This window comes from Sturnira hondurensis, unplaced genomic scaffold, assembly GCF_014824575.4.
Source record: "Sturnira hondurensis isolate 20B ecotype Veracruz unplaced genomic scaffold, ASM1482457v3 Scaffold0006849, whole genome shotgun sequence".
NCBI classification, from domain to species: Eukaryota; Metazoa; Chordata; class Mammalia; order Chiroptera; family Phyllostomidae; genus Sturnira; species Sturnira hondurensis.
In genome coordinates, this window is record NW_028079480.1 from 3,314,746 (window position 1) to 3,341,915 (window position 27,170).

The window sequence follows — 27,170 nt, forward strand, 5'->3', positions numbered from 1 at the left end:
TCAATGCGACTCCTCCCCCTAACCTCGATTCTCTAGCGACGCGTCTGGCGACCGCCGAAATCCCACTTTAAACTCTTGGGGGTCGCGACTGCCTCATGTGCACCTCGTCGCTCGTGCTACTGCAGGTGTTCTTCCTGATGATCCCCGAGGGCATCCGTCCTCAGCCGTCTTCCTCCCCGTCAGGGGCAGTGTCCACCTCTTCGGACTTGGGGCCAGGGGTGCAGGGCGGGACCCTTCGGTCCTCTTCGGAGGGGACTGGAACTCCTAGGGCCGTGCCTGGGATCTCTGCGGTGGGCCCTACTGTCCTGACCCCATCAACGCCTGAAAATGGGACCATGGACCTCTTCCCAGGTGAGGGAAGGAGATGTGGGGATGGAAACTACAGACTTCGATGTAAAATTCTGTGAACAAAGTGAATTGCTGCAGAGTGAGGACTGGGGCTGTCAGAAGCGGGGAATTCTCACTTGAAAGATTCTAGAGATCCTCATCCCTCTCTGCTTCATGTCGTACCTTCATAGCCTTACCGATCTGTGTCTGCGACTTGACTCCTGGTACCTGCGATATAAATTGCTGCTGCGACAGAGACTGCTATCTAATCCATCCCAGAACAGTTTTCTCCTTCTGCCTTCTGGGCAGCGTGAGGTGAGCTGTGTTGCGCAGGTTGAGTCCTAAAGGGAATTGGGGCCCTAGAATAGGTAATATTTGGAAGTTGGAAGAGTTACTCTTCCTGCCTTCCTCCCCCATTTCCACTCCTGTAAGTGGAGTTACCTTGGTTCTTCCATGTTCCTCTTCTGATTCTTTCTTTATTGGACAGCAGGGCTGGCCCGCGGCTGCCCAGGGAGTTTTCTCTTTGGCATCTGACTGACATCCATGGGGCATCCAACCTTCTTTGGATCTAACTCTGCACTTCTAAATATACCTATGCTTTATCCTGTTTCCTCATAGGTCTTCAAGTTGGGTATGTGTGGACAACTCTCTTATCTTCAGGAGTAATTCCCCATTTCCTTCAAGGATTTTCGTGGATTTAAATGGAATTAGGCAGTTTTGTGTCCATGTGAACAACTGTGAGTAGAAACATGTTGTGTGTTTTTATTGCCTAACATTTACCAAAAGCTGGCTTTGTCTCTGTCCTTTGAAAAAAGTATTATTATTATTTTTTGTCCTTTGAATTTCTGTTATCCTGCCTCTCCACCTGCCCCCTCTCTCTCTTATTAGTGAATATTTGCAATTTCTTCTCCCCTATTGGCTATGGGTCAGAAAACCCATATAGAACTTTAATTAAAAATATTTTGTATATTTATTTTCAGAGAGAGGATGAGGAGGGAGAAAAAGAGAGAGAGAAATATTGATCGATTGGTAGCCCCTCACATGCATCTCAACTGGGGACTGAATCCAAAACCTAGGCATGTGCCCTGACCCAGAATTGAACTGGTGACCTTTAGCTTTGCGGGATGACACTCAACCAGCCTAGGCCAGAATTTTAATTTTAATCATCCCTGTTAGCCCAGATAATTACAGATAGATTCTGTTTGCCCATTTGATACACTCTCCATGAAGGCAGTCACTGACTCTGCGATAAGTGATACATAGGAGGCACCAAAAATACTTGAATGAATGTCTTTGAAAAATGAGTATATACCAACCTTATTTTTGTTTCATGAAGCAACAGTGTAAGGGAAAAAGCATTAGGGTTGGATCTCAGCCTTGCCATTTATTTATCAGCTGCACAGACCTGGGCCAATCCCTTAGCATTTCTGGTCTCATTTCTTCAACTACAAAATGAGAAAAAACAACACTGGTCCTGGATGTGAAAGTGCTTGTGACTTTAGAGTGCAATAGCAATGAGAGGTGGTTGCTGTTATTAAGGTTTTAAGTAGACTTATAAATTTGCTGGTGATAGCTATAACATTTCTAAAGATATGAAGCTATATGTCTCTTTTTTAATGTTTAAGAAACAAAATAAAGTTCTCATACAAAACAGAGTTAAATGTTCCTTCCACCCTGAAAGTTAACTGCTCCTGATCTCAGTTAAAAAAAGAAATAGGAAACTAGATTTGTTTTAGAAAACCAGTATTTGATTTAGGGGAACTTACTATTTTTAAATGTATTGATTTGAGAGAGAAAGATTGATTTGTTGTTGTTCTTATTTATGCATTCATTGGGTGTTTCTTGTACATGCCCCGACTGGGATCGAATCTGCAGCCTTGGTGTGTTGGGACAGACGATGCTCTAACCAAACGAGCTGCCCTGCCAGGGGCAACTATAAGTCTGCGGCTGCCCCATCCTTTCCAAATCTCCCACTGACTTCTAGTTCCAGCCTTACGATTGTGCTCCAGAGTTATTGCAATAGCATCCAACTGGTTCTCCTTGCTTTTAATCTCCCCTCCTGTCTCCTGTACCATCCTGCCACTGCTTCTGGACCAGTGGTTTTGAACTTTCTTTCCCCTACAACACCTGAGAGTCATTCCCTTGGAAACTATAGGGCACTTTGAATTGCTCAATTTATATAAACATTGTGTCTCCCAAGGTAAATTATCTGTACCTAGAAAGGATGGATCAGGTCTCTGTTTGCTCAAAAGGCTTAATATTTGCTGACAATGGTCATTAGGAATGGATGTTCTTAGTCAAAGTCTGTGCAGCATGATGGAGTGGGAGAAAGGAAACCAGGTACCGGGAGACCTGCGCTTCAGTCCCGCCTCTGCCAGGTGTCTTTGCGGCCTTCTGCAGCTCATTTACCTCTCAGGATCCAAATTTCCTTATGGGATTGGGCCAGGTGGTTTCTAGGCTTTCTTCCACATCTGGAATTGTAGCAATCTAAATACCTTTAAGCTCTGTTCAGTGTAATGCATACCATGTATGATGGTAGAAATTTTTAGGCAAACGTTTTAGAGTTTTAGACAAAATCTCGACTTACTGTCTTTAGCCTGCGTTTCTTATCTACATCGTCCCTTCTTACCACCAGTATCCCTGCACTAATGTGAGATGCAAAATGTTAACTTTCTCTTATTCTTTAAGCCATGAAAAAATAGCCAGGTAGATATTTAATCTCAGCTTATCTTCTTTCTTAGCTTAACTTTAACTTTTCTTTCATTTATAAGGGCAGAAATAACTGGATTTTATATGAGGTATTTCTTCCATGTGGTTTCCGGGGTGTGAGTTCTGAGAGAAATATTAAACAGCTCCTGGAAATTTTAAAGTTTGAAGATTCAGGTCAGAGGTCGAGGAGATGGTCTGCAAACCATCAGCATCAGCATCACTTGGAGAGCTTGTTCACATGCAGATTCTGACCGTGTCTGGGGAGTGGCTTAAGGTTCCGAATTCCTGGTGATGCTGGGGCTGCTAGTCTGTGCACCGCACTTTGAGTAGCAAGGATCTGGGAGGTAGAGAGGGTGAATAGTCTGGACGTCCTCAGAAGTCTGGACGTCCTCAGAACTGAGAATTGTGCTCGTTTGTTGCTGCATCAGAAAGCTGAAAAGTCAAATATTTAAGACTGATGGCAGAGGATAAAGGTCAAGCTTTTGTTATGTGGATTCCTCACTAGCTTTCAGTGATAAAGGTCTTGATACCTTTTTGAATCTGCCCAAAGGACCATAATTACATGAAGAATTAAAGGATTTATCATGGGGCAAGTTTCTGCCAATGTTTCAAGTTAACAGAAGACTAGGGTGGTAAAGCAGAGATTTATTCATCACCAGCCAACCCCCTGGGCAGGGGGCAGTGCCAGAGGCCTCTTCCTACATCTCTCTCCTTTTCTGAGTAAGGAGACAGCTGCAGGAGCTTGGGCAGATGTGTGCGTTGCTATGATAATAGATTTAGAATTGTTAGAGAAAGCACCCCTTCAGAGTGTCTGAAATTTTGAATGTAGAAATTATAAGGTGAAAAGAATAAAATGTGACAAATCCATATACTTGAGAGGTGGAAACATTCTTACTCAGACTGTTGAAGGTCCTATTCGGTCAGTTGAAGTTTAGAGGGAACAGGAAGATTTGAGGACGAATCAGACGTTGTCTCCAACTTTGCCATGTTCCCATGGAAACAGTACCATTTTGTTGTACTAGAGACTCATCTAGTGCGGGCCGAATGGTAACTTTATTGAGCCTCCTGTTTTCATCACAAATTGCTGATCATACACATTCCTGGCATCAGAGACTTGGAACTAACTGGAATTCATTGGCCATATTCTTTTTTTTCTTGTTAAGACTTTTAATTATGTAGATACAACAGCTAGGTGATATATTTACATCATTTAAAAATTTTATTTAACTGAAGTTTAATAAAATCATATAGGTGTCAAATGAACAATCCTAAAGATAATCATCTGTGTGGTGCACTGTGTGCTCACCACTCAGTCAGATCTCCTTCTGTCACCGTGTTTGACCCCCTTACCCATTGTTACTGTGCTGCCTCCTTTTCCCTCTGGTAACCATGCACTGTTGTCCGTGTCTGTACGTTTTGGGGTTTTTTGTCTTGTTTGTTCATTTGTTGCTTTCAGTTTTATATCCCACGTGTGAGTGGAATCATGTGGTTCTTGACTTTCTCCGTCTGACTTACTTTGCTCAGCACAAAATTCTCAGGGTCCATCCATGTTGTCACACATGGCAACATGATGGACCCATGAAATGAAAAAGTATTTCGTCTTTCCTTATGTCCGAGGAGTATTCCATTGTGTATCTATACATCACATCCTTATCCAACCTTCCGTTGGTGGAACTTTGGTTGTTCCCGTGTCTCGGCCACTGTGAATAATGCTTCGATGAACGTGTGGGTGCATGCATGTTTACAAATAAATGTTTTCAGAATTTTTGGATAGATACCTGGAAGAAGGTTGCTGGCTCACAGGGTAGCTGAATTCTTAATTTTTTTGAGGAACCGCTATACTGTTTTCCATAGTATTGGCCAGATTCTTATCTTAGATCTTGATGCTAAAGCAATAATTCATTTAACAGATTACAAATGAATTAGAATGTGATAGAAATCAGAATTGTTATCTCTGAAAGTGGAATATTGATGGGAAACTTTCTGGGAAAATGTCCTATAACTTAATCTGAGTAGTAGCAATAAAAGTATATAAATTTGTAAAAATTCTTTTGAATTTATGCCTAGGATGAATGTATTTTGCATTTGTATATACTGTGTATATTCTATGCCTCAATAAAAATATTACTTCTTGGCATGTACTATATTTAGAAATAAATGTTTTTCTTTTATCTAAACCCCTTTTCTTTTTAAAAACATTTTAGCAAAATTAAACTATTTCCAGGAGCTCCAAAAAGTCAATGCATCCAACTTCCAGGCGCTGGCTACAGAGTTTGGAGGCAAATCGTTCACTTCGACATTCCAAACCAAGTCACCGGCACCTTTTTACAGGGTGAGCCTGGGGAGAGGGATGGGGTTGTTTGGCTTGATTTTTCCCTCATAACTGACAGTTAACTGAGTGGGTACCTCTGAGGTACCTGGCTGCCGTTACGCAAACCATTGTCAGTTCTTTTGGAGGCCAGTGATGTGCACATTAACAAGCTGTTGAGTAAATTTTTGTTTCTGTTTTTTTGGTGGGCTCATTCCAATCTCATTGTGAACATAATATTCCTGCTATACTTTGTTCAGGCTGGGGACCCCATTTTGACTTACTTCTCCGAGTGGTCTCTAGTAAGCTTACTGAAGCAGCCTGCAGGGCTCGGAGCTGGAGGACTCTGTACCGAGAACAATCCTGCAAGTGAGTCAAGAGCACATATGCCAACCTTTCGGTTCAAGTTAAAATAGGCTTTCTCATTGACCACCTTCTTAATTCTTTGTGTTCTAAGGTTTCTTGGAAAGTAAAAGTACGACCTGCGTTCGTTTCTTCAAGAACCTGGCAAAGAGCTGCACCTTGGATCCAGCCCTCAATGCTGCCTCTTACTACAACTTCACAGTCTTGAAGGTGGGTGTTCTTTCTCTCCCCACTGGCACCACTGTGAGTTTAAAGTCAACACGCTTCCCACTGCTGGGTTGTAAAAAAGGCACTGAACTGGAAGTCAGAATGCCCAAGAGCTATGTAAAAGGCAGAGGGTTGGAAACCCTGTTGTCTGAAGAAAGGTTAAAAATTAGGGCTATGTGGTCATGCTGAGAGGTTTTCAACCTCCTGGCTAATGGGTTTGGCTTGGGAGGGTGGGAGGGCTGACATTTCAATATTTCACCAAAGTTTCTTGCTTTTGCTATTCAGTAGAGCTTTGCTCCAGAGCTTTGCAATTGGACTCATTTAATCTCCCCTCAGCTTTACTCCTGTCATTTTAGTGTGAAGGAGAGTCAGGTAGAAGAGAGGAAGCAAATTATTCTAATACATCGATTCTTCCCACCCCCATATGTGAAACCACAAGCTTCTGGAGATTTTCACTAAGGTGTATGCATATGCATTTTCTTGCTTTTCTCTTATTTAGGTTCCAAGAGGTATGACTGATCTGCAGAATATGAAGGTATGATGCTATTTGTCTGGAAAAAGTAAAGAGACTACTTGGTCCCTTTGCATCTAGATTGTAATGGTGAAAGAAAATGTATTTGTGATGTATCTAAACGTTAAATGTGGATCTAAGACAATGCTTTTCATGTGTATTCTATGTGATTAATAAGTGTCATATGGAATAAAAATTCAAAAGATCTTAGGTAATTTTAGGAAATATTGAGTGCAGGTTAAACACTATATTTAGGGCAGACTTTTTGGAATCTTTAATATGCTTGAGGGCCTTGTTAGTCTCTAAGAGATAGGTGTCAAATATAGTATTTCTAAAACCTATTTGAGCATGGGACCTTAATTTTATATGTAATAGAATTCATGATCTGAGAAATATGTGTTGAGGTGTGCAGACCTGGAATGACTAAGTTGTAGTCTGGCAATGGAAAGAGAGAGAAAGTTGGTGCTCAGAATGAAAAATACTCATTTTGGCATGAGATAGACCTGGAAGAGACAATGCTGCTTTCAATTTCAGTTGATTTGCCTCTTCCCCTTGCTAGTTCCAGGTTCCTGTCACACCGGTCTCACAGGCTGGCTCTCCTCTGTTGGCTGGAAACGCTTGTCAGAATGTTGTTTCCCAGGTAGGGATGCTGACCTCAGGTTCTAGATTGAAGTACGTTGACCACCGTTCCCAGAGGTGCCCCTGCTTCTGTCAAGTGCCACACCAAGTCAGCACATCAAGAAGTGAGCCCTGCCCCTTCCTCCCTACCACGTTTCACTCGTTTGCAACGCTATTGTCCCCCGGTACTGCATTTCAGAACACTAAGAGTATTTCTGATTCCTCTTTTCTTTGCTCACATGCATCTGTTAGGGTTCTTACCACATTTTCTGCTCTTGAAGTCAGTATCATCTGAAAGTCTGAAACGGACTCATCAACTTTCCCTCTATTCTGTCTCCTGTAGTCAACCTATAGAAGTAAGAATTATCTTGAAGCATAATTTTCAGAAATTGAAGGATACCTTCAATTGATAACTGCATCTCCAGCTACTATCTTCCCTCACCCTCAGACGTGGGGAGAGCCAAGTCAGCAAGGTCTCTGTTCCAGCTCACCTGCCCGTGCTTCTTGCCTTCTCCTGCATGCAATCAAAACTTATTTTTCTTCCCTTTCGATTCTTACTCTAAACTCACCTCTCCCATGAATCTTTTCAAAGAGCCCTATCCTGTCCTTTTTTTTTTGTTTGTATATATAAGATGAAGTCAATTTTATCTTTTCATGATACTTGTATTTGGCATTTTTAAGACTTGTTTATTCTCCCTCACTCAGCTATACCTTTAATTAAGATATAATTGATATATAACATATTAGTTTTAGATATACAATACGATTTGATATATGTACAAGGTGGGCAAAAGTAGGTTTACAGTTGTAATACAAATAAATAATACAATAATAATGTAAGAATAAACTGTTTAGCGTACTCACAATCGTAAAACCTATTTTTTTTAAATCCTCACCCAAGGATATGTTCATTGACCTTAGAGAGAGAGAAAGTGGGGGTGGACAGGAGAGAGACAGAGAAAACCGTCAATGTTGGAGAGAAACATCCATCAGTTGCCTCTTATATACACTCTGACCAGGGATTGAACCCTCAGCCTAAGTACATACCCTGGCTGGGAATCAAACCTGCGACCTTTTAGAGTGTGGGATGACACTCCAACCAACTTAGCCACCCAGCCAGGGCTGTACACCGAGTTTTGACCATCCCTGTATTTACTGCAGAATGATCACCACAGTAAGTTTCTTTAACAACTATCACCACACAGTCACAAACTTTTTCTTGCAATGCAAACTTTGAAGATCTACTCTTTTATCAAGTTTCAAACATACAGTATTGTTAACTGTACCCTCATTCACTTATAATAAAACCCTCAAAGACAGAAAATGTAAATTAAACATAAGTGGCCCACTAAGTAATTTTTTTAAAGATCATATTGAGAAACTTTAATATGTGTGTATATATATAAAGTCATGTTAAATCTTGTCCAAAAACAAGGGAAATCAATCATAAGAATTTGCAGAGCAAGGTTACATACTTTAATTTTAAAAAGATGAAAAACAACATAAGACTTTTGATTTTGTAAGGTAGGAGTCATATTATACACAAAAAAGGTGTATTATGTGTTACATGGCTTTTGGTTTTGAGAAACAGCCACACATTTGCATGGAATTCAATCAGATAGTCCCTGTATGACTAAGTTACTATGCAGAACCAAGTCTTTTAGAAAATACATTATGTTATTCATATTCTATAAATTTTTCTAAATATATTCATCATATTGGACACATTTCCAGATAATTTAATTCAGGGTCACACCTGAGATAGCAGGGCATGCACTAAGTAATTTTTATTAGTTGATTGTACTTTCGCATTTCAGGTCACCTATGAGATAGAGACCAATGGAACGTCTGGGATCCAGAAAGTCTCTGTCAGTTTCGGACAAGCCAACCTGAGCGTGGAGCCAGGCGCTTCCCTACAGCAACACTTCGTCATTCGCTTCCGGGTTAGGGCCCTTCTTCTGTGGAGGTGAAGGAGGGAAGAGATACTGGGGTGGGGACAGTTCCTCTGTCTGTGACAGCTGTGACACTGAGTGAGCTATGAAGGCCTAGTGCAGTCCGTCAGTTGAGGCCCAACGTGTTTTTTAAGTAATGTGCTGACTTTCTGAATTCATTTGAAAAGGTAAATAGCCCTTTCACTGCAGAGGAAAAGAACAAACATTGCTATAGCACGTCGGAGCCAAGGGAACTCGACAGCACACTTGGGTGTTCGCTGTGCAAGAGGCCTGGACGTTTCAGGTTCCGTTAGGAACTCCTGTGATAGGGATTCAACAGTGTTTACTTAGTAACGTTTTCTCTGATTCTCTGCCTGGTCCCCAGTGTAGCAGGACTTCAATCTTAGACCCAAACTCCTTTCTAAATTATCACTTTGAATCATAAACTCAGCCATCACCCCACAGAAGTTCTTTGGCTTTTCTCATATTCCTGGACATTTAGCATATTATTTGAGCCTGTGTGCCTACAGTGAGCATGAATTTTTGCCTGTGCGCATCTCTGAATGGTAGTGAAAAACACGGTGATGGCACTCAGTGTTGTGTTCACCCCACTGGGCCCACGCTTCCGGTCTCGATCGCCGCCTTTGGCTTCCGCTGCTGCTGCTTTTTTAATCTCGTTGAATCTGATTTCTTCCCAACTTGCCTTCCAGTGACCAACCAAGTCTCATGTCTCTCAGAGTTCATTTCTGGGACATCTGTAGTTAATTAAAATATATTGATAAGTTACACATAAATTCCTCTCATTTCAACCATGGTGAACATAGCCCTAAATTGATAGCAGTTTTTGAAAAACAGGGCTGATAGATCCTTATTTCCAACTCTTGGTAGAGTGGCATATAGTGAATTTCAATATGTAGATCATTCAGGATTTACTTTGTGGGGAGAAAAAGGAAAAGTCATTGGAGTAGAAGTTTTTGCAAAGGAAGCCAGATCGTCCAGTGTGGCCAACTTACTGCGGCGCCTTAAGGCAGGGAGTGAAGCCAAGCAGTGGAAGGTGGGGGAGCATGTTTCTCTCCATACGTGACTTTCTTTTACTCTTTCTGCAGGCTTCTCAGAGCACAGCTGCTTCTTTTCCTGCTCCTAGAAGCGGGAATCCGGGCTATATTGTTGGGAAGCCACTCCTGGCTCTAACTAGTGAGGTAAGACAATCAGTATCCTTTTCAGGGCTGAGAGGCCTGTTGGAGCCTAATGAGAAAAGCTGCAGCTGCTGATCTTCTGGATTATCCTGTTCTGTGGTTCCCTCGTTTTTTAGGTATGCGGGACTTCCTTAACCAGGCCATTCATAGACTATGGTCTCAAATGTTGATGTGACCAAAGGCTCTAAAACTTAACGACAGCCTGGCCAAAAGTGAAGATGGTAACTGATTTTTGCTTTAATGAGGTATTTATATGCTAGTGTGTAGTTAACCACTTCTGGAAAAACACAACTCTGTGTGTGGGTTGTTGTTTTTTTTAAGATTTTATTTATTTTTATTTCTATTTTTTTCTTATTAAAACAGGAAATTTATTTTTTTATGGTATTGTCTTTATAAAATATTTTTTTAATTTTAATTTTTATTTAATTCTTGTTCAAGTACAGTTTTCTGTCTTATTTTAGAGAGGGGAAAGAAAGGAGAGAGGAAGAGAAACAGGAATGTGTGATTGCCTCTTGCGTACCCCCTACTGGGGACCTGACCTGCAGTCCAGGCTTGTGCCCTGACGGGAAATGGATCCGGTGACCCTGTGGTTCACAGGCTGGCACTCATTCTGCTGAGCCCCACCAGCCAGGGCCATCTCTGTGTTTTTTTAATTACTAGATGAAGGAACCAAATTGTGACTCGAACGGTACCATGGTATTAATAAAATACAGTGTTAAGGAAACAATGAAAGCATAAATTTTCCAGTCTGTCTCTTTTTCTGTTATAATCTCCTTGACCATCACTTCTCACCTCAGATGACCCTTTTGCAAAGCCAGGGTGATGGAACTTGCTCTGTTAGGAGACATGACGTACAGTTTGGAGTGAATGCAATGTCTGGATGCAAGCTCAGGTGATTCATTGCTTCTGCATCATTTCCCACCATTTTGTCTCTGTCTAAAGATTATGTTGATATGGCAACTTTTATATTTTGAGAGTTCAGAGATTGCTAATTAGAAATCGTCTTATAATCTAAATAATAGTAATGTTGCTAAGAGTTTTCTAACAGTCCTCTAAACCTCCTGAGGATTATTTTACTCCAGTTTATTTTATACTGTTATTTCTAATATTTAGATTAATACACTCATATGGTTACATTATTCTCTTAGCATTGGACTCCAGACTGCATGATGTTTAATTTCAGGCTGGAAAAGATGGGCTGCAGCCACTTGCAGCGAGCGATGTACCAGACGCTTCACGGAGGGCCCAGGCCAGAGCACGTTGCTGTCTTTGGCGATGCCAACCCAGCCCAGAAGGGACAGTGGGCCAGGATCCTCAGCAGGAACTGCAGTGTTGCGGTGAGGAGAGAAAACCCGCTCTGACCGCCACTCAATTCCCCTTTTGTTGTGAATACTGAAATTAAAACCAGCCCTATTTCCATAGGTAATGTGGTTTTTGTAGAAGGAGGCTAATGTGGTTGTAATAAGAATATAAGAAATCATGCCCATTTGATGTCATTATTTCAGGTTAGGTTTATACCTAACTTATTCTCCTTATGAGGAGAAAAATTGAATGTAGAAAATGTAGAGATTACTCTGCAGTTCAAAATCAGCCTTACTCATAGTAAGAGAAAACTAAATTAAATATATTTCATAAATATTTCAAATCTTCTCTTATAATCTTGAATATATGGTCAGCCCAGATTCTTTCTTTGAGGTTGAAATTGTGTTCTTTCTGTTGTTATAAAAATTTATGTTTTTACATTTACATTTAATGAAAGTACATTACCAGATCAAAAACTCACACCATGTAGAACGGTATTACAGGGAAAGTGAAACCGCAGCATCCGCTGCCCTGGAAGCAGCCTCATCCAGCCGCTTCTGTCCTTTTTTTATCCAAATGATACATCATAAACACTGTTCTGTACCTTGCTTTTTTAAACTTGTTACATAGTAAGCCCCCCCTTTCTTTGCATTGTATAATATTCCATTATTATGCGGATGAACCATAAATTTCACCCGTTTTATTTGTGGACACTCAGGTTGTTTTCAGTCTTTTCCTGTTATACACAGTGTGCACTTTATAACCTCATTCAGGTACCATTTCATACATGGGAGGATAAACCTATGTGATAAATCCTGGAAGTAGAATTTCTAGATCAAAGGGTATATACACAGCCCTGGCTGGTGTAGCTCAGTGGATTGAGCACAGGCCTGCGAACCAGAGGATCGCGGTTCGATTCCCAGTCAGGGCACATGCCTGGGTTGCAAGCCAGTTCCCGGCAGGGGACACATGATACATTGTGTGTCCTCGGCAGAGGCAACCATACATTGATATTTCTCTCCCTCTCTCCTTTCCTTCTCCTCTAAAGATAAATAAATAAAATATTTAAAAAAAAACAAAGGGTATATACATTTAAAATTTTACTAAGTGTTGCCAATTCATTCTCTGTGCAGGCTGTACCAATCTGCAGTCCTACCATCCATTGAAGAGACTGCTCGTTGCCCCATACCTTCATCAGTACTGTGTGTTCAAATTTTTTAATCTTTGGTCATCTGATAAGTGAAAAATAGCATCCTAGTGTAGTTTTATTTTCTCTTTGAATAAGGTTGAGTATCTTGACATATGGTTGAACAGTTTGTACTTTCTTCATTATAATCTATTTATATCCCTTGCCCATTTTTATTGAATCACTGGTCTTATGACATATAAGAAATCTTTGTGTATTTGAGAAATCAACTCTTTTCAGTGGTGTAATATGCAGGTATTTTTTTCCCAGTTTGTCATTTGTCTTTTGATTTTGTTTATGGTGTTTTTTGTCATGCAGAAGTTGATTTTTATATTGTGAAATTTATCAACTTTTTTTTAACCTTGGAATTTTAGTTCAGACTTTGAAATACCTTTCCCCTTAGAGATAATGTTTAAAGTGCCATTTTCCCTTTTTCGGCACTATTATGACATATTTCCTTTTAAAGAGATTTGGGGGATAAGTAAATATATGTTCTTGATCCAGCCTTTAGGCAACTGAAGTCATGTTGAGTTTTCTTAAACTTCAAAGCCATCTGAGGGACTGTGGATTTTGGGTGCTACATGGCTGAATATAGGAAGGAGCTAGATGGAGATTATAGTGGAACTACTCTTTGTTATTCTCAATTTACATTTTTAAATACATTTTCAAGGACATTTGACAACATGGAAAATCTACATTTTAGATTATAAATCTAAATCTACAAATGTAGATTAAATGAAAAGAAAAATGTTTAAAAGTATTGAGAACAAACTCATGAAAAGACATTCAACATAGTTAGCCATTAAGGAATTGCAAAACCACAATGCGATACTACTTCACACCCACGGGGATGGCTATAATTAAAAAGATGGATAGTATGTGTTGGCAAGGAAGTGGCAACACTGGACCCCTCAGACACTGTTGTGGGACCGCAAAATGGTGAGCCACTTGGAAGACACTTTGACAGTTTCCTTAGTAAACATAAACATGGTGTGTTTTCTCCTGTTCCTAGTTTATACACGTTTTTGCCTGTGTCTGAGCCTTACTATAAAAAAGTATGAAGCTAGAGAAGCAGGGAGCATATTTGAGGATAGTTTGTATCTGCTAAATTATCGTAACCTTCTGATTAAAGTCCTCACTTCCATCAGTCCTTCCCACATTATGGAATTAATCCTCCCAGGGTCAGACTACTTGGTTGGACTTCATAATCTAATACTGATATGTCTTCTTTCTTAACCTTCACTGCCTCCTGTGTCCAAGTCCTTTGCTCCAGTCAAGTGTCTGCTCAAGGCCATTGCCTGGTACATGCCAGGCACAGAGGAGGCACTCAGTAACTACTATTCACGTTAATCAGTGAATGTCCCTCCATGGCATCATGTGCTTTTCTAGTTGTGTACCTTTTTATATGCCGTCTCTCTACCTGAATTTTCCTTTAATCGCCATTTTCCCCTGCCACATAGTACTCATCTCAGTTCAGAAATGGCTGTTTCTTCTGGTGTTCCACAATACTGACTGTGTACCACTCACTGAGCACTTCTTGTAAACAGTGTAAATGGGCTCACATTTTATAATCTCTGTAATTTCCACTTCAGAATATTAATCTTCCTAAGATCAAGGACAATAACATGGCTTGTGGTAAACTTTTGCTTTCTCTAAGCCGCACTGCCTTCTCTGTTATTGTACAATGTTTAAGAAACGAGGGTACTTAATGCATGGTGACTGATTATAGGCAACCATCTGCAATTCAAGCAGACTCTTCTTTACTCTTCTGCAGGCTATACATTGTGCATCCTGCTGTGTCCTACCAGTTTCCCTGGAGATCCAGGTGTTGTGGGCATATATAGGCCTCCAGTCCAACCCGCAAGCTCATGTATCAGGAGCACGCTTCTTGTACCAGTGTCAGTCCGTAAAGGTAAGTCATGACTCATAGAGGTTCACTGAACCTTGCAAAGCCTACGTTGTCTCATCAGCCATTTGATGGCCATATAATTTTTGACTTCTGAGAGCCAATTAATGCTACCAGCCAATGTCTGGTTAGAGTGAGCAGACACAGTTAATTTTCACGTTGATCCTCCCTGCCTGGTTACTGAAACAGCGGGCTGTCATGGTGGATACATCTATATCCTTTTTCATCAGTTTTTTTTAATATCCTGAACCCAGAGTATAGTACAGGTTAATTTCTTCTAAATTATCATGACAGATACAGTTCATGTTTTTGGACTGGGATTCTGATTTCAATAATCATGAAGCACATTGTGGGATAGTTGGGAAAACTTTGAGTACAGACTATATTTTAGATAGAAATATTACTAACATGAAAAGATAGACGTTAATTTTTTAAGCAAATTATGAAACAGCCTAACTGCTCTGATATCTTGGTGTACAATGCATATATGGATGTTTTTATGTATAAAGAGGTAGATGTTAATAGTGCTATTCTCAGTGATGGAAATAGTGTTTTTCTTATTTTCACTTATCTATATGCTTTAACTCTTCACAATATAATTTGCTACTTTTATAATAAAATTTCTTAAAGTCAATAGGGGAAAAAAGTTACTAGGGGAAAAAGTCACTAGGAACACATCTAAAAATAACTAGATGTTGTTATAAAAGTGAATTTATTGTTTCATTTACACTAGCATTAAAGAACATGAAATACTTAAGAACAAACTTAGCAAAAGGAGTAAAAAACTCCTTCACTATAAAGCATTTCTGAGAGAAATCATAGGGGACCTAAATAAATGACTGAGAGATATACCATGTTCATGAAGTAGAAGAATCAAAATTAAGATAACCCCCAACGGATCTGTGGATTCAATGCAAACCCCCCAAAAAACTCCTACCCAGCATTTTTGTGGAAATTGATAAGCTGATTCGAAAATTTACATGAAAATACAGAGGACTTAAAACCCCAAAACAGTTTTTAAAAAGAACAACAAATTTGGAGGACTTTCTCTACTGATTTCAAGATTTAGGCCCTGGCTGGTGTAGCTCAGTGGATTGAGCACATGGGCCTGCGAACCAGAGGATCGTGGTTCGATTCCCCGTCAGGGCACATGCCTGGGTTGTAGTCCAGTTCCCTGCAGGCCAACTCCCAGCAGGGGACGCACAAAAGGCAACCATGCATTGATGTTTCTCTCCCTCTCTCCTTCCCCTCTAAAGATAAATAAATAAATAAAATCTTTTAAAAAAAAAGATTTACTGTAACTCTCAGTGCAGTAGCGGTATAGGCTAGACAAATAGACCAACGATACAGAATAGAGTCTAAAAATAGATCCACAAATTGATTCAATGGGAAGGGGACATTTTTTTAAAAAACAACTGATATTGGAACAACTGGATAAAACTGGAACTACTGGATAAATATAGTGGGGAAAATTCATCAGTTCCATACACAAAAAGTACACGTGCCTGGGTTATAGACCTATATATAGACCTTAAATCCAGAGTCACAAAACTTCTAAAAGAAACACAGGACAGTATCTGCAAATTTGAAGTAGGCAAATATTTCTTGGGCAGGAAACAAATATCATTAAATCTCTGCTCGTCAAAAGATACCATTACAAAAAGGAAAAGGCAGGCTATAATTTTGGAAAAAATATTCGTTAACACATTATCTGGCAACAAATTCCATGTCCAGAATTAAAAATATTTACAAGTAAGTAATGTGAAGACAGAAAAATCTTAAAAATGGGCAAAAGATTTGAATGATACACAAATGGCCAATAAGCATGAAAGGTGTTGAGTATCGTTAGTCCTTAGGGACATAGAAAATTAAAGCCATGAGACACCATTCACTAGAATATCACCAGCATATTCACAAGAATAGCTAAAATAAAGAGTGGTAACACGAAACGGTGCAGGAACTAGAACAACTGGAATTCTCATAGATCGCTGGTAGGAATAAAAATGGTAGAACCTCTTGGTCTTTACAAATTCATCTTCCCTATGACCCAGCAATCTTACTCCTGCATATTTAACCAAAAGAAATGAAAAAACACATCCAAAACAAAACGTGTACCAGAATGTTCATAGCAGCCTTATTAATGACAGCACAAAACTAGAAACATCTCATCAAGAGACTGAGCAAACTGTTGTATATTCTCACAATGGAATACTACTCAGTAATAAAATAATGAATTACTGGTATGCAAAACAATAGCAATAAATTGCAAGAACATTTGTCTGAAGTGAAAAAAGCCAAACACATTTAAAAGTACACTCTAAGATTCCATTTTTATGAAATACAAGAGTAGGCAAAATTGATCATTAGTGACAAAAGTCAGACAATGGTTGCCTGTGAGAGGGACAGGAAATAGACTTGAAAGAGGCATGAAGGAACACATGCGTATATACTTTTTCTTCTACCTTCAGGATATATTTTTTTAATTATTGATTTTAGAGAGAGAGGAAGTGGGAGAGATGGAGACAGAGGGAGAAACATTGATCAGTTGCCTCGTGCCCCAACCCTGGATCAAACCCACAGCCTTTTGGTATACTGGAAGACACTCCCAACAACTAACCCATGTGGCCAGGGCAGAGGCAATTTTGTTTAATATATGAAGAATAGGCATTTCATTTGAAATCTTAGTTAATAAATGCATGAATAAATGAAGCACAGCTTTTAGGAATCCTAATTACAGTGTTGGGGGTAAGGTTAAGGGGTCAAAGTGATCTGTAATTGCTGACTCTTAAGCTATAGCATACTTTCTACCCTGTGATTTCTTATTTCTTGTTACTTTCTATTCTCTGTCTCCAAAAACACCTCTGCTCATCTGTCAAAAAAGAAATCTTCATTGAGTGCTACTCGGTGCCAAGTGCCAGGCTTGGTGCTAGGTATAGCGTGATAAACACAGTGGACATTGCCCTTGCTGTTTCAGAAGGTGAGGGGCAACACTGAGGTGAAGTTTAGAGCACTGTTGCTGAAATTCACCAGGAGGTGATGAGGATGCCTGGGCCCAGGTAGGGGCTGTGAGAGCTGTGCAGACAGAGTTCAGAAGATTCAGGGGTGTCACTGATAGAACATGACTGCTTGGATGTGGAGGTTGAGGAAGAATGAGTCAAAGATGATGGACACATTTTTAGTTGGGGCATTTCATGGAGTTCTTTTATATCTTATATATGATACCCTGTTGACTATCAAGTATAAGTTTTCTTTCTGCAGTAACCCTTGTATGTTGCATCCCCAGCTTCCCTCCCCCACTTTTTTCTCCTAAGGTTTTCCTCCTTTTGTGTTTCGTTTGTTTTGCAAAGATGTCCTCCAACTACCAGAACTCATGTGGAGGGCCTGGAAATATACATTTCCTAGACGGCCCTCAACCTGTGACTTACGGGCAAAGGAATAGAAAGCCCCACTTCCTTTCCTTGGGTGGGGACAACACAAGGTGTGAACCTTGTGAACCTTGTTCACAGCCCCCAATACAAGGGGCTGTGAACCTACCTTGTATTTCAGAGTTCCCTTGCAGATGAGGCTAATGCTAGATAATGGTATAATTTCTCAAATTAATAGTTCTATAATTTATCAAAATAGTGTATGTGTGTATATATATATTTAAAGGCAAAAAAATGCCAGAAGAGGACCTCTTATAAAAAAGTCTTATAATCCTCCTTACCATCTTGATCTCCAAAAATTACCTGTTAGACTTTTTTACTCTTCTCTTCTGGTATTTACGTCAATTTGTAGACAATATTTTGTTCAGTTACCTCTTGAATCAGGAATCTATAGATAATCTATTTACTTCCTGTTTTGGCAGGGGAGTTGTAGTCTCTCTTACCCTTCTGTTACTGTCCCAAGGTAGTTACATCAAAATGTTTTATTAAGTAAATAGTTTCAATATTATGATTACATAAATATTCATGTTGAGTCAAGGAGTTAAATTTTTGTGAAATCTTTCATTCTTCCCGAAATTAATAATTACCTCATATTTCATTTCTTTAGTTTTCTTTTAGCTGATGGCTAAGACTTCTCACACTGTCCAAGAGCTCTGTAAAATTTCTCAAAGCAGCTTTTCAAACACTTAAACTCTCCATACAATGTTATCAGCTCTACCTTTCCTACATATTTTATTTTTTTAATTGTTGTTCAAGTACAGTTTTCTGCCTTTTACTCCCATCCCACCCCACCCCACCTGCCCTCTCCACCTCCCTCCTGTTTCCACCCACCCCTAGTTTTTGTCCATGTGTCCTTTATACTTGTTCCTGCAAACCTTTCCCCTTTTCCCCTGAAATTCCCTCCCCTCCCCTCCCTGGTCACTGACAGCCTGTTCTCAATTTCAGTGTCTTTGGTTATATTTTGCTTGTTTGTTTTGTTGTTTAGGTTCCTGTTAATAAAGGTAAGATCATATGGTATTTGTCTTTCACCACCTGGCTTATTTCACTTAGCATAATGCTTTCTAGTTCCATCCATGCTGTTGCAAAGGGTAGGAGCTCCTTTCTTTCTGCTGCAGAGAATTCCATTGTGTAAATGTACCATAGTTTTTATTGCATTCATTTACTGATGGGCACCTTGGTTGCTTCCAGTGCTTGGCTATTGTAAATTGTGCTGCTATGAACATTGGGATACATAGGTTCTTTTGGCCCTATGTATTTTCTTTATGGAGACCCGCATAAACCTCATGTAATGTGGACTGTTTACTGCCCAGTAGTTGTTAGTCGACTTTTCTTTACTGTCATCCTGGGAATTCCTCTTGCTTAGTATTTGTGGTAGATTCATTGTTTACTGAACACAGTTTTTTCCTTTTTCTCGATTCACTCTCATTTTGGTGGACTTCAAATTCTAATAACATCTTTGAAAACAGGCACATGTAAACTACATTTTCCCTTTAGTTCACATGTCTAAAGACAACTTCATTCAACCACCATCATCATCATCATCATCATGATTCGTAATAGCTCATTTGGGTAGGTAACAAGTCTGGATTGAAAATGATTTTCACTCACAGTTTTGAAGGCATCCTTCCATAGTCTTCCAGTTTCCGATATGCTGTTCAAGCACCATTTTAAGATTTCCAGTTTACTCCTAGTACTCTGAAGCTTCTAACATATTATGCCTCAAGTAGTTTTATTTCTTCATTCATCATATCAGACAATCTGTGGAGTTTTTTTACTCTGAAAACTCAATTCTGAGAAATTTTTATTGGTCTTACACATTTAATCTCTTCTCTACTATTTTCTTTGTTCTCTCTTTTTGGAACTCCTGTTACTCTGTTATAGGGTGACTAATTTATTATCTACTTTTCTTTTCTCTCATATTCTCGTTAGCTTTTTGGTTTTTCTAGAAGAGTTCCTCAACTTTGTTTGTTAACCTTCTTACTGAATTTTTTATTTTGGCATTACATTTTTAATATCGAAGCGCTTCTTCATTTTTCTCTGTTTCATTATATCCTATATCTTTTAAGTTATTAACATTTTATCTTCATCTTTCCTTGTCTCTGTTTCCTCTGAGTTTATTTATAGTGCTCACTTGGTAGTTTTTTCTTTAACATGAGAAGTTTCTCCCACGTGCCTGGCCATTCCAGCCACCAGGCTGCAGCCACACCTACTGAAAGCGTCTCTGTTAGATCAGCCCCTCCGTCGGCCTGGCAAGGCCCCTTCTCCTGGGAGCGTCTGTTTTATTTGACTTGAACTGGCAGGTTGGGAGGATCCTTTCTAATCCTGAGATTCTGTGAACCTAATTTTTCTTTAAATCTCCATTTCTATGTTCTTTGCTTCTTCCATGAAGTTTCTAGTTTCCTTCTACAACTGAATAAAGAGTGGAATTGCCACTCCTACTTCCACTAGTACGTGTGTACTGTTTCTGAGCCTGGAAGCTTCTTGGACCTGGAAAGGTGGACCTGCTCAGCACGTCATAGATAGTTTTGCTATCTGGCCTCTCTGATACCAGGCAGCTCCCAGTTTGGGGAAGCTAGAGTCAGTCTTTAGGTAGGTGTTAACTGTTCCAGTGCTGGTGTCAAGGACTGTTGCTAAGAGATTAACTTTCTGTATCTCATAGAAAACTCCATAGGATCAATATGAGAAAAAGGTAATACCTTGCGGACAGCAATTTGGTTCTGGTCTTCTTTCGGGGAAGAAATAGGTTGTCAAGTGGAGGGCTATTTGAACTGGTACCAAGTGCTGACCTGTCATGGACTTCTTTCCTGCAGGATTCCAAAGTAACAGAAATGTCTTTGACAACTATTGTGACCTTTGTGGACATTACCCAGAAGCCAGAGCCTCCACGGGGCCAACCCAGAATCGACTGGAAATTGCCATTTGATTTCTTCTTTCCATTCAAAGTGGCATTCAGCAAAGGAGTGCACTCTCAAAAAGACTCAGTCTGTCCCATCCTTATCCTGTGTTTCTTACTACTTGGAGTTCTCAGCCTAGAGACTAAGTAACGAAAGGAGAAAATCACATTTTAATTTTCCCTATGGGAAGTCCTATAGCAGCCTACTTATGTTGGCTAATGACCAGAAGGCATTTAGGATAATAGAGGACCTAACTGAAGGAATCTTTGTACATGAGGGAAAAGTAATAAAGACAATTTATTCATCCTAGCTCTCTGCTTAGAATTTAGAACATGCCTCAGCAATGTCAATTGCAAATGATTTGCTCCAAAAAACTGAATATATAACCTACAGAACACCAGATACACCTTAAGCTCTATACTTCTCAAGCAGGAAAGAACACAAAGAGCTCTTCCTCCACAAGAGTGTTGACCAAAGGTTTGCAAGGTCTTCATCTATCTGCTCACAGGCACAGTTGGGCAACATTCCTACTGTTCCCCACATGAACTTGGAAAGTGCTGCCCTCTGGGCTTGAAAGGAGCTGACTGGCTATATATTTTATCTGATTCCTTACTACTCCCTTGGGTCACAATCTTCCTATGCCTGAGTAAGGATGGCAATTCTTTCTATGAAAAGTTTTCAAAAGGAATGTGGAATCCCAGCCTCCTTTCCTACGAACAAATGATTTTACCACTCATTTTTCTTCTTTCCCTCCACTGTGGTAGAGAAATAAAACTGATTGAGTGCTCAGTTATACTAATTCTAGCAGCACACAGAAGTTAACTGATAGGTAGTTTGCCTCGTGACTATTTTTCTGAATATATGAGGGGTTCTTTTTTTAAAAAAAGAAAAATCTTTATAGTACAATAGCATTTATTATTATGAGGGGGAACCCAAAAAAACAGAATTATCTTCTGGAGTGCAGGCCCCTTGTAGTACAGGCTTCCCCTGCTAGGTGAGTGTTCTAGGAACTCATCTGTATCAGTGCACCAGCTGGTGTTGTGGGATGCGTTCGACTTCAGTGAATTTTTTTTAAACTTTCAACACAGTTGCCCATTTCACAATGGGTGATTTACCAGTGCACCAACCCACACCATGCTAAATATTAAGCAATTTTCGACCAGAAACCTGTGCCCACCTATTCATCTGATCTTGCACTGAGCAAATTTTTTTGTTTGTTTCCCCGGATGAAAAATGTCCTCAAAGGGAAATGTTTTGCCGATGTGGAAGAGGAAAAGCAAAAAAAACTGCAGATGCACTGAAAGGCATCAGAATCAAATGAGTTCAAAGACCTTTTGAGCAGTGGCAAGAAACGCCTCGACAGGTGTGTTGCATCAGGTGGGGAGTACGTTGAAAGGTGACAAGGTTAAACATGAGAATGTACAACTTTTTATAAATTCCAGATTTTCTAAGTTGGTTATGAGTTTATATGTTCTAATAGGAAAATATGTATTTTGTCCACAGTGCTGAGCCAACATACAGTTTGCAGGTAGCCCGAGGATGGGGTTCACTGGGTGACGGTGTCATGTTTCACTTTCTTCACCTGTCTCTTAGCAGTGCTCCTGGCTGTTAAGATGGAGGCTTCAGCCTTCACCATTTTGACAAAAAGCTCATCCTCATCAGATGAATCCTTGTCATGTAGCTTCTGGGCCACATTTTTCTTGCATATGGTGTTGCGAGGTCCATTCATGTCCCTAAGCCTCTTCCAGAAAACGCCCTCCATCTTAACGTTTTGGTGAGTATCTCATGCCAGAGAGCTGAGAAAAAGCTCCTCGAGCTTCCTTCTTTACCTTCCTTTGATGCTGTTCTGTGACAAATCCCAACAAGACAGACAGTTACGATAAAAATCATTGCTGCTACAGTCACAGGCACTGCCCCGACGAGATCGTGCTCATACCCATACCCTGGCACTCTGGTGAGCCCCCGTGGCTCCTGCTTTTCCTGTTCTCCCTGGGCTTCTGGCCTCTCATTTTTCCATTGCTCGGTATCGCACTGTGGCTTGGAAACCTTTACTTCTCATTGCTCACTGAGAAGCTTCATCATGAAGACTGACAAGCTGTCGCCTTTTTTTGCCTGAGGATGCCCTCACTGGCCCAGCCATTATCTTAGTGCTGGTGTTCTTCTTTCAGCCTTGTAATATTTCCATGAAAGAGCCTTCTGTATTTTCTAAATATAGTCGTTCATCACAACGGGTGTCAGACATTCATTATCACAATGCAGTCTGACTGTCTTGCTGACAGCCTCATTTTTAAATTGGCATAGACAGCAAGCCAAGTGGCTAAGTAAAATCAGTTTTTCCATTCAAGGGTCATCGTGAGAATTCTCTTAACTGTTGTGATACTTGTGTTGTTCTTATGTCTAAATATTTTAATGCTGGCAACGTAAAAAGGTACAAATCTTCAAGAGTTGTCAGAATTACAATTGAGAATTAAATACTTGAGAGATGCAGGCCTTCAGTTGAATCCTTACGTAATTCTCTCACATTATTTTCACCGAGGATTAGTTTTCAGCCCAGCAGTATGACTTCCAAGTATCTTTATTAATGTAACAAATAGGGTTTCCTTGCATTTAAGATAATGAAGGTGCCATTGTAGGAGTTGGGCTCTGGTACAAACACTTTGTGGAGCCTCTGCTTTGGGCGCAACCCAAACACAGCAGCCGGTACAGAGCTCACATATTCATGATGGCATTCTGTTCAGTTGTTGACTGCTCAGATGACTCTGGCTGCTGAGTTCTGATAAATTCCAGGTCCAAAGGTTTAACTGAATTCAGACAAGGATGACTGCTGAACATAAACAGGCTCTGGATGAGGAACTCTCATGTAGTCTGCTGTGGGGACATAGGGTATTTCAGCTTCCACAACAGATTCTGGTGTTACAGTGACCTCCAGGTCCAAATGTCTGAACTGATTTCAGACAAGATTGGCTGCTAAGCCTGAACTTGTCTAAATGTGAAAGTGTCACCTCAGAGTCTTCTGGAGAAGCTATATTCTGCTGCAGGGCTGTAGGATATTCAACCTTCACAATACGTGTTGGTGTTTTGATGAACACCAGGCCCTCAGGTTGAACTGTGACTTCAGATATGTTGGCTGCTGAGCCAGAACAGGTTCTTGATGTACAACTGTCACTGCTGGGTGCTTTGAAGGAGCTGTACTCTGTTGCAGGGCCATAGGAAGTTCAGCCTGCACTTGGGCTCTGGTGTCATGGTGAGCTCCAGGTCCAAAGGTAGAACTGTGACTTTAGACAGGGTTGGCTTCTAAGCCTGAAGATTGGTGTATGTGAAAGTGTCACTTCAGGGTGCTTTGAAGCATCTGTAGTCTGTTGCTGGGTGGTTTTATGTACAGCCTCCACAGTAGATTCTGGGTTTATGTTGAGCTCGAAGTCCAAAGTTGAACTGTGGTTTTATACAAGGTTGGCCGCCAAGCCTGAACAAACAGGCTGTGGGTGTGGCAGTGTCCCCTAAGAGTGCTTTGAAGAAGCTGTACTCTAATGCAGGGGTGTTCAGCCTCCAAAGTAGGCTCTGATGTCGCAGTGAACTCCTGATCCAAATGTTGAACTGTGACTTGACACAGGATTTCCTGCCGAGCCTGAATAACTCCGGATATGAAAAGTGTCACCTTAAAGTGCTATGGAAGAACTACAGTCTGCTTTAAGGCCGTAGGATGTTCGGCATCCATAGTAGGTTCTGGTGTCATGGTGAACTCCAGGTCCGAACTGAACTGTGAATCCACACAATGTTAAGTTCTGAACCTGAACAGGCTGTAAACGTGAAAGTATCACCTCAGGGTTTTGAAGATGTACTGTGCTGCAGGACTGTAGGGTGTTCAGCCACCACAGTAGACTCTGGTGTTACGGTGTGTTCCAGGTCCAATGAATGAACTCTGACTTCACACACGTTTAGCTACTGAGCAAGATGGGCTCTAAATGTCAAAGTGTCGCCTCAGGGTTCTTTGGAGCATTGTATTCTGCCACTGGGCTGTAGGATGTTGAGCCTCCCCTGTAGGTACTGGTGTCATAGTGATCTCCATGACAAAGGTTGAACCATGAATTCACTGTTAGCTAGTGAGCCCGAATAGGCTCCAAATCTGAAAGTGTCCCCTCCAGGTTTTGGAGAAGCTGTACTCTGCTGCAGGACTGTAAGATGGTCGGTCTCCACAGTAGGTTCTGGGTTTATGGTGGCTCCAAGTCTAAAAGTTGACCCGTGATTTCATACTAGGTTGGCTGCTGAGCCAGAACAGTGTGTGGATGTGGAAGTGTCACTTCAGGGTGACACTTTGGAGGAGCTGTCATGGGCCCCAGGGCTTGTGCAGCCTCCACAGTAGGTACTGGTGTTATGGTGAGCTCCAGGTCCTGAGGTTGAACTGTGATTTCAGACAAGGTTTGCTCCTTAGTTTTACTAGACTTTCAATGTGGAAGTATCACCTCAGTGTTTTGAAGTAATTGTAGTCTGCTCAAGGGTTATAGAATGTCCAGCATCCAAGTAGGTGATGTTTATGGTGAGCTCCAAGTCCGAATGTTTAACTGTGATTCAGACAAAGTTGGCTGCTGAGCCAGTACAGCCTGTGCATGTGAAAGTGTCACCTCAGTGTTTGGAGAAGCTGTAGTCTTATTGAAAGGTTATAGGATTTCAGCCTTCTCAGTACGTTCTGGTTTTAGGGTGAACTCCAGGTCCAAAGGTTGAACTGTGGCTTTAGACAAGGTAGGCCGCTTAAATCCTCCTCACAGTGAGGCAGGATTTAAGCTGCACACCTGAGTGGCCCCAGGCTCAGGCCTGACAGCCTGTCAGTGTGGAAGTATCACTCATGGTGTTTTAAAGAACCTGTAGTCTGCTGTAGCACTGTATTCAGCCTCCACAGTACATTTGGGGTTTATGGGGAGCTTCCAATGCAAAGGTTGAGCTGTGATTTCACACACACAAGCTGTTAAGCCTGAACAGTCTGTGTATGTGGAAGTATCACCTCAGGATGCTTTGGAGGAGCTGTACTCTTCTGCAGGCCTGTGGGGTGTTCAACCTCCACTGTGGATTCTGCTGTTATGGTGAGATCCATGTCTGAAGGTTGAACTGTGACTTCACACAAGTTAAGCTGCTGAGCTTGAACAGGTTCTGTATGTGGGAATGTCACTACAGGGCGCTTTGAGGAGCTGTAGTCTGCTGAAGGGCTGTAGGATGTTCAGCCACCACAACAGGTAATGGTGTTATGATGAGCACCAGGTCCTATGCTTGACCTGTGATCAGACAAGGTTTGCTGCTTAGTCTGCCCAGTCTTTCCATGTGGAAGTGTCAACTCACAGTGTTTTGAAGAAGCTGTTGTCTCCTGCTTGGTTGTTCTGCTTCCACAGATGGTTCTGGTATTACGGTGAACTCCAGGTCCAAAGATTGAACTTTGATTTCAGGGTTTGAACCTGACATCACTCTGGAGGTAGAAGTGTACCTCAGGTTTTTGGTGGAGTGGTACTCTGCTACAACACTGTTAGATGTCCCTCCTCCCCCATAGGTTATGGTATTATGGGGAGCTTCATTTCCAAAGGTTGAACTGTGAATTCAGACAAGCTTGCAGTGGAGCCTTCATTCAGGGGAGTCTGAACAGGCTCTGGATGTGGAAGTACCACTTCAGAGTGTTTTGTTGGGTCTGTAGTCTCCTGCAGGGCTATAGTGTCAGCTTCCAATATAGGCTGAGCTGATGTCTTTTGCTGTGATAGAGATGTTTTTTATCTCCTCAATGTTCTTTGGAGGGGCCCCCTGCTTGGTTGGGGGTTTTCCCACTTTAGTTGATTTTGCAGGGTGAGCTGAAACCTCTTTTCAATTACAAATGGCTTAATCCTTTAGGGTGTCTGATGTTTTCAAAACCCCAGGATCCACATTTAATAACATTTGATTAGGCAACACTGAATGCTGAGCTTCACCCATACCTAGAGTTTAGACTGTCATCTCCTGATGCATTGAATGTTGAACTACACCATTTATAGAGGATTTTGGAGGGTGAACTGAACTCTTCTCCTGGACTGGAAAAGTTTCTACGTTGGCAAGAGGCAACTGAGGCAGAGTCCAGCTCTTTGGCTGGATTAAAGCTCCAATGTCTTCAGAGTGGTGAGGGGTTGGATGCTGGTCTAAAACTTCTTGATAAACTAACAAAGATTTCAACAATTCAGGGGACACAACAGGCTGAGCTACGTCTTCTCCTGGACTGAAGATGATTCTCTTGCATTAGGGGTTTCTGGTTGGTGAGCTGGGGCCTTCTGATGGGTTGG

At 40.9% G+C, this 27,170-nt stretch overlaps 1 protein-coding gene, 1 long non-coding RNA gene and 1 other non-coding gene across 4 annotated transcripts; 1 reads left to right on the forward strand and 2 right to left on the reverse strand.

Moving 5' to 3' along the window:
* TCTN3 (tectonic family member 3) lies at positions 1 to 21,865 on the forward strand. Of its 2 annotated transcripts, XM_037050868.1 has the most exons (14): positions 1 to 351; positions 519 to 642; positions 946 to 1,064; positions 5,241 to 5,368; positions 5,605 to 5,713; positions 5,802 to 5,917; positions 6,414 to 6,449; positions 6,985 to 7,065; positions 8,861 to 8,986; positions 10,081 to 10,185; positions 10,968 to 11,062; positions 11,354 to 11,507; positions 14,433 to 14,570; positions 20,800 to 21,865. In XM_037050868.1, exons 1-14 carry the CDS (start codon positions 96 to 98, stop codon positions 21,031 to 21,033), a joined length of 1,821 nt encoding a protein of 606 aa, XP_036906763.1. In that variant the 5' UTR covers positions 1 to 95; the 3' UTR covers positions 21,034 to 21,865. The 2 variants fall into 2 exon arrangements, with proteins under 2 accessions (XP_036906763.1, XP_036906764.1); XM_037050869.1 differs by lacking the exons at positions 5,241 to 5,368; positions 5,605 to 5,713.
* LOC118990304 (uncharacterized) lies at positions 5,441 to 26,494 on the reverse strand. The gene is made up of 3 exons (XR_005067195.1): positions 26,335 to 26,494; positions 16,879 to 16,881; positions 5,441 to 5,453 (listed from the first exon to the last, which is right to left on the reverse strand). It is a non-coding gene; the product is annotated as an uncharacterized LOC118990304 (long non-coding RNA).
* LOC118990325 (small nucleolar RNA SNORA22) lies at positions 9,130 to 9,260 on the reverse strand. The gene has a single exon (XR_005067200.1). It is a non-coding gene; the product is annotated as a small nucleolar RNA SNORA22 (small nucleolar RNA).
* Positions 26,495 to 27,170: the final 676 nt, after the last annotated feature.